At 32.5% G+C, this 7,667-nt stretch overlaps 1 protein-coding gene across 1 annotated transcript; it reads left to right on the top strand.

Moving 5' to 3' along the window:
* The first annotated feature begins 589 nt into the window (after nt 1-589).
* Nucleotides 590-5,455, top strand: LOC111904449 (uncharacterized). The gene is made up of 13 exons (XM_023900215.3): nt 590-949; nt 1,226-1,394; nt 1,569-1,649; nt 1,742-1,824; nt 1,916-2,031; nt 2,325-2,435; nt 3,452-3,561; nt 3,845-4,157; nt 4,245-4,322; nt 4,447-4,497; nt 4,637-4,723; nt 4,812-4,889; nt 5,221-5,455. The coding sequence occupies exons 1-13, from the start codon at nt 937-939 to the stop codon at nt 5,263-5,265; spliced, it is 1,335 nt and encodes a 444-aa protein (XP_023755983.1). The 5' UTR covers nt 590-936; the 3' UTR covers nt 5,266-5,455.
* Nucleotides 5,456-7,667: the final 2,212 nt, after the last annotated feature.

Raw genomic sequence — 7,667 nt, 5'->3', positions numbered from 1 at the left:
GCCAACAAATCATAGGACACTAACATTGAAGGATGTGTATGACCATCTGCCATGCACTTAGGAGTGCATTCAAACGGCCTCATCACATCATTGAGCGCATTCCGCTCCACCTGACAAGCCAAGAGCGCATTCTGATGACCCGGAGTGCATTCAACATATCAACACATAATAAGAGGGCACTTGCACTTTTGCACACCAAGAACACCTTTGCTCACCAATAACACATTTGCATACTAGGATCACTTTGGTGCACAAAGAGCACCTTTTTCTCATCAATAACACATTTGCTCAAGTTTTCACACTTCAACATGAGGTCCTTTACCTGATGAATGAGATTTATGACACATGCTTTCTAACTATTAGGCAATAATGAACAAGAAAACGAAGTTAAAAGAAATTCGTATAAAATTGTCAAACTCAAGGGGTTTGGTGTCAAATGCCCAATTATGAAATACCAAGTCGACGAGATTACCAAATTTGCAATTTATTTTCACGCGTCCACGTATTTTGTTGAAAAGTGTCGTACGTTTGCGGCTGAAGTCGTTATACAGTGCAACACGTAGGGCATCTTCTCATAAGATACATCAGCTGCTCTCCACAAAGCAACCTTGAACAATCACGAAATCTCCACAATCCAACGGCCAGGATCGTTTTGGGTCCTCTACTTCCCCACACGCCACTCGAATATTCCGAACCACTCAACTTGAATATTACTCCTTTGAGTCGGCAATAAGAGAAATTTATGCCAGCCCCCTTCTCATCTCTTTGCGCTCCATAAAAACCAAAGCTCTTTAATGGACAGTTTCTCTTTCGCATATTCAACAACACTTGATTTCATTCGTTCTTCCATTCATTCTTTGTTATTCTTCAAACCTTTTCCTGTTCATAGTCAACCTTGTATTTCCTTATAACGATTTCAACCAGGAGCTGTCACCAATGGGTAAACAACGTGAGTAGTTTTTGTAAATCAGTCTGCTTCATATACGATTTCTGATTCTGTTGATATGCTTGTTTCTGTATTCGATTCTTAGACTAAAATAAAACTAGGGTTTCGTTTTTCGTTGAATCCAATCTGGGTTGTTTTCCTCCCAAATTTAGCGGATGGTTTGTTAGTGGTCAACGCGTCATATTCGAAATGTTGCTTCCATATGCAACTATTGAGTAATTTGTGTTTGTATAACATTGAAGTAATTGTGGTGTTATTTTTATTTTTATTTTTTTGCAGGTAGTTCTCAACGCAAGAATGCTGCAATGCTTGATAGCGATGATACTGATAGTGTGAGTTCATCGTCAACTGTCCCTTCTGATTATGTGTTGGGGAATGGTGTGCCAGAAGTGCAGCTCGATAAAGAAAGTGTTTTAGATCAAAGTTTAGATGCTTTGTATGAAAAACGGTAATTTTCTAATTTCTTTTAATTGTTATCTAGTATGAAAATGGAATGTTTAATGGTTTGTGCTCTTTGATTAAATCAACCTTTTTGTTATTGTTATGATGCAATATGATAATACGCTTAATTGTCAATATCCGCATTTATTTGAATCCATTGCTATTTTTTGTGTTTTCAAAGGGGGTCCACAAGGGAGAAGGCTTTGGCCGATATCATAGAGGCTTTTAATAGCAGTTTACCACACGAGTTTGTCGAAAAGAAGTAAGTATTCAATATTATGGTTCTTACTTTTATTGTTTTTATTATTGTTTTAATCATTATCTTGAATTGACGATTTATGTTTTTCGCCATAGATTTGCAACATTGCTGCATCAATGTCTCAATTCTGTAAAGCGAGGGTCAGCAAAAGAGATATCCTTAGCATCTCATGCCATCGGTATAATTTTTTTTTTTATTATATAAAAAAAATTAATGTAATTGATTTAATTTGATAGTTGTGAGCTCTAAACATTGTTGTATATGTATAGGATTACTGGCTCTAACAGCTGGATCGGGTGAGAAATCACAAGAAATATTGGAAGAATCGGTTTCTCCCTTCTCAGAGGCTCTCAAATCTCGCTCTGAAGCATCAAAGATAGCATCCGTATGTATACATATATCTATTTGCTAATACAAGAAATAGCAACAAACTTTCATTTATTTATGTAATAAAGTATCATACCTCTATTTTCTTCTATAACAAAATGTTAATTTTCTCTCTTTAAAAAAATGTACCGAATTTTGGATGAGATTTATATAATTGGGTAGATTTCAAAGGACATTGCTGTAAGGATGCTTTAGTAGACAAAAATATGAGAATATGTTGCTAGTTTTTATGTTTTTTAAGCTTGTATTTATTAGTGTAAGTGATTGTTATTTGATGGTAATGATTTGTAGTTATTAGAGGGGTTGGCTGTGATTGCTTTTGTTGGTGGCAAAGAACCTGAAGAAACGGAGAAATGCATGCAAATTATGTGGCAAGTGGTCCATCCAAAACTTGGTCCCAATGTATGTGTCCCTTTATTTTACCTTCTTTTTAAATTTTAGGGATATTAAAGTCTTTCTAATTTCTGCAACTGAGGCCACTATTTTCTGTAGTACATACCTACTTATTGTACTTTAAATATGTCTCCTACTGTGATCATTAGGTAAAAAAACAGTTTCGAGTATCTTAAAAAAGACCTTGCATTTATCCAATTATTCTGATTTCTCCCTATATTTTGGTTTTTTTTTTTTTTTTTTTTCCGGAAAAACCCTCAACTTTGTTTTTCTTTCCTGGAAAAAAGGGTTAATTTCATAAAAGACCTTATATTTTGAATTTTTTCCAGATTAAACCTCATTTTTATTTTTTTTTCCTGAAAAAGACCTTGTATTTTTTCATTTTTTCCAAAAGAACCCTCAACTTTGTCGTTCTTTTTTTTTTTTTCGAAAAAACCATCAACCTTCTAACTATTTCCAGTTAAAACCCCAACTTCTTTAGTTTCTCTCAAAAAAACTCACGTTTTACAATTTTTTTCGGAAAAAATGACTAAAAGTGCCCAATCGGGAAAAAAGAAAAAAATGCAAGGTCTTTTTCAGAAAAAAAATGAAGTTGGAGGTTTAATCCGGAAAAAACACAAAATATAAGGTTGTTTATGAGATTAATCCAGAAAAAAATGTCATATGTGAGGGTTTTATTCGGAAAAAAGAAAAAATCTGAGGGTTTTTCTCAAATTGTCTAAAACCAGAAGATTACCGGAAAACCTTTTAAAAGGACAAAAATTGAAAAGAAATGGAAAAATGTAAGGTCTTTTTTAAAGAAAAACATGAAGTTGAGGTTTAATCCGGAAAAAAACCCAAACTATAGGGTCTTTTATGATATTAACCCTTGTTATAAGTTATAACAGTAGTATACAGTTGACAAAGATTAGTTAACAATCAATAATAGAATATAAGAATCATTCTTACTCATTTCCAAATACACTTTATTAAACTTAAGCCAGTATAATATACTATTTTATGACTAAAACTCTTGCATGTTTCAGGTTGTTGCCACTAAGCCATCTCCAGGAATAATATCAGCAGTTGTATCTGCTTGGGCTTTTCTTCTTACAACAATGGATGCCCCTTCGCTTGATCCTAAAAGTTGGCAAGAGTAAGTCCATATATATATATATATATATATATATATATATATATCCATTAACTTCTGTATAAATAAAGTGTTGTATGGATAAATGTTGTTTATAAATAGGGCTAAATGCAATAAATAACAACATACTTCCATTTTTTGATCAATTATTCCATTGGTATTTATAAATCTTTAAAAAGTTATGATTTAATGGGAAAAGTGGTTCTTTACCAAACTTTTTGTATTAAGTCAATAAAGATACACTCATATATGGCTTAGCTTACTTAATGAAATTAATTTTATGCAGGTCTGTTTCTTATCTTTCAACTCTTTTAGACAAAGAAGACAGATCTGTGCGTATTGCAGCCGGTGAAGCACTTGCTCTGACATACGAAATGGGAAATTTAGAAAAGTTTTGTGGAGCTTCTAAACCTACTACTAATGACGCTTCTGCCACTGATGGCATTAGTTCTCGTGATGTTACCCATATACAGGGTTTGAGGGCAAAAGTGGTAAATCAAGTAAGAAATCTTTCTGCTGAAGCCGCTGGGAAGGGTTCTGCCAAAAAAGATCTCAACAGCCAGCGCAACACCTTTAGGGATATTCTTGAATTTCTTGAGGTATTTCATTTTTCTATTAAATTTTATTTGAAATGTTTGATAATTCGATATACATTTTTATTTTTTTGATTTTTTTGATGAGTTTAGGACGGTTATGCCCCTGAAACCTCTGTGAAAATTGGTGGAGAGTCGCTTACAACTACAACATGGTCCCAACTAATCCAGGTTCAGTTTGGTGCTCTTTGGCTCATATTGTGTTTGATGTCAATGGAACTTTTGAATATGTGAAAGACATGAATAATAATACCCTTTTTATATTTCATGTTTTCTAATATTCGTATTTTGACAGTTGAACTTTTTGAAGCGATTTCTTGGTGGAGGATTCGTGAAGCACATGCAGGTTCGATTGCACTTGTTATTTATGTTTTACATTAAAGAATGGTGCATTTAAGGATGTAAAACTATGATCATAAAAATAGAAAAAATGTTGTTTATGTTTAGCACATTTCTATGTTTGATGATTGATTTAATTTGTACAGGAAAATGAATTTCTTCATGATGTATTCGACTTCACACCAAAGAAAAAGATTCTATCAAGCACAGATCGTGTATCAGGGATTGATAAGGTTTGGTTTGTTCATATTCTTTTTTTTTTTCATAAACTTGTTACTTTTTGTTAACTGATATAAGAATTTACCAATTTACCCATCACAGAGGATGTATAGGTCTCCCAACTCGATAGTCAACAAGGCAAGGACTCAGTTTCTGAACAAACAGCGGATGATGTCCCAGGTACACCAACAAGTCAACCTTTTTTTTTTTTTTTTTTTTTTTTAATTTTATTGTATGCAAGATTGTTGGAATTGGTCTCAAAGATTCCCCAACAATCCTTGCTTTGAGAAATAATAGAGAAGTAAGAACATTATGACTTCAACAAGACAAAAATTTATAATTGTTGTCCTACTAAAAAAGGTGGGACATGTGGAAAAGACAATCTCATCCTCTTCATGAAAAATAAAGCCTAGAAAGCTTTTCCAGTCTTGTTTTGTGAATTTTATTTTTCATGGGATTTTATAGACTTAGGCTTGGAATTTCTGATTTTTGAATTTTTTTTTGGTTGCAGGATAGGAATGCTGGGCACTATGCATCTGAGTTGGGCGAGGAGTAAAGGTAGCTGCATGAAAATGGTGCTAGAATTCGTGACATATTGGCATTGTGTAATCTGTCCAAAATAATTTGTGAAACTATTCTCTGGGTTTAATTTTAGTTGGTGATAGTTTAGGGATTCATTTGTGCACTGACTATGAAAACTTGAAATTATTGTCTGTGCTATGCAAAAGAAACAATTTATTTTTCAATTTGGAATATTCTAAGATACTTTTGTCTTAGATACATTCTTTATAAATAATTATTATATATCATCCTTAGATCGTATAAGTGAATGTTTCTAGAACATGCATATTATACATAATGACGTATGTTCATGTCACAAATTTATTTCTATCATAACATATTAAATAGATCATAAAGTTAATGTGTAAAGCTGAAATTCGGTAGCAGAATTTGAAAATGGATAATGACTTGATAGGGTAAGATATTTTTTGAAATGTACACATTTAGTTTTTATTCTTTTTTTCTTGTAAAATAAACCATTATACTTTATTAATATGTACACATTAGGTCATTTTCACCGGATTCTACAGGTTTTGCTGACGTGGAAGGGTTTATTTTACAAAAAAAAAGAATAAGGACTAAATGTGTACATTTCAAAAAGTATCTTACCCGATCAAGTCATTTTCTCTTTCTTTTATTTTGTTGAAATGAAATACTCAAGTGGCATCCACATATCCACAACGAAAATTTTCCAACTTTTAATCATCATGAAAAAGAGGGATAACCCCGATCTCCGACGACTCCTTTGTGTGTTCTTACACATCACTGGTAGCAAGGAGGAATGATGATAAAACAAGGTCGAAGGGGGAGATAGGAGGAAGTAGAGACGGTAGTTGGCGGCAAAGAGCTGCTCTGGTAGCCCTTCGTCGATTCTTTCTTCTTTTTCTGGAAACATATCTCAAAGATGGAGGCAAAGAGAGACAAATCGGAGAAACACAACAGGTAAAGGGTGTTTGACAGTTGTTGTTCGACCGGAAGGAAGAAAGACGAGAAAGAGAAGGGTCGCCGCCCTTTTCTTGTTGCTGGAGGATCACCCACCTCTGGTGACTAAACTAATTAATTGCTATTTAGTGCCACTTGTGCTTCCACATCAGCAAAACCTGTAGAATCTGGTGAAAAGGACCTAATGTGTACATATTAATAAAGTATAAGGTTTTATTTTACAAAAAAAAAAGAATAAGGACTAAATGTGTACATTTCAAAAAATATCTTACCCTATCAAGTCATTTTCCCTAAAAGAAAATTCGTATATGACCGGTATGCCGGGTATAGCCGGTCACAAGGACCGCATTGTTACAAAAAATAAAGTATAAGAGTTTATTTTACAAGAAAAAAAGAATAAAGACTAAATGTGTACATTTCAAAAAGTATCTTACCCTATCAAGTTATTATCCTATCTGAAAAAGCATTGGAATTTACTACCAAAATTGGAAATGAGATTTTGTAGCAAATTTTTGTCCATAATTGTAATTTGCTACCAAGATTGAAAATGAGAATTTGTAGCTAATTTTTGTGCATAATACGGTTCCATATCAAATTTGCTATGGAAACTATTCCCGCATTTATTTTACATCAAATTAATTATGGTGGACAAATTAAGTGTTAATTTTGTAGCAAAGTAATTAACAATAAATAAAATATTTGTAGCCATTTTTCGTCTTTTAGCATCTTTATCATTAAATTTGTTACATAGTAACTGGAGCAAATTCTTTTGGATTAGAAACCTTCATTAGTTAAATGGAATTCCTTTGTACTTGAGTGTTGCAATGAGCCGGTAGCCTGTAGGCAACTCTCTACATAACAATTGTTCAACAAAGTCAAAGTCAACATAATACATGTTTTATATACAAAATGTAATAAATATAAATTTAAAAGTCGGATAAATTGTTCATAGAGACATTGTTAGTTAACTAATCAAATGTTGCTTTGCTAGAAGAAATAATCAGTAAAAGTTGACCAATTCACTTAAATAGTTTACACAAAACCATTCATTTTTTCCAAATGAACAAAACATAATTCTTTTTCAAATTTGGCAAGGAATTATATTGTGAAAGTTCCAATAACTGTAAAAAGATAAAGATTTTGATGGTCTAATACCTCATTTATTTATTTATATTATTTTATTATTTTTTGTACTGAAAATACCACAATTCTTAGTTTCTTACTTAGACTCTAGTTTGCTTTGTTTGTTTACACGGAACAAAAGGACCCTAATTATGTTAACTTTCCATTGATTCATTAATAATAACAAGGACACATGAATCAAGCAAACCATCTTCGAAAAATAGATAAGACAAGAAAAAACAGAAACCCATAATAAATGTGATCATCTAAACTACATAACAAGAACAATCAACTAATAAATTGAATAAATTATGAACTTGCCACAACCATAAC

The sequence above is a fragment of the Lactuca sativa genome, chromosome 4 (assembly GCF_002870075.4).
Source record: "Lactuca sativa cultivar Salinas chromosome 4, Lsat_Salinas_v11, whole genome shotgun sequence".
In the NCBI taxonomy this organism is placed as follows: Eukaryota; Viridiplantae; Streptophyta; class Magnoliopsida; order Asterales; family Asteraceae; genus Lactuca; species Lactuca sativa.
The sequence above is the reverse complement of the archived record's forward strand: the minus strand, read 5'-3'. Positions and strand labels throughout refer to the sequence as shown.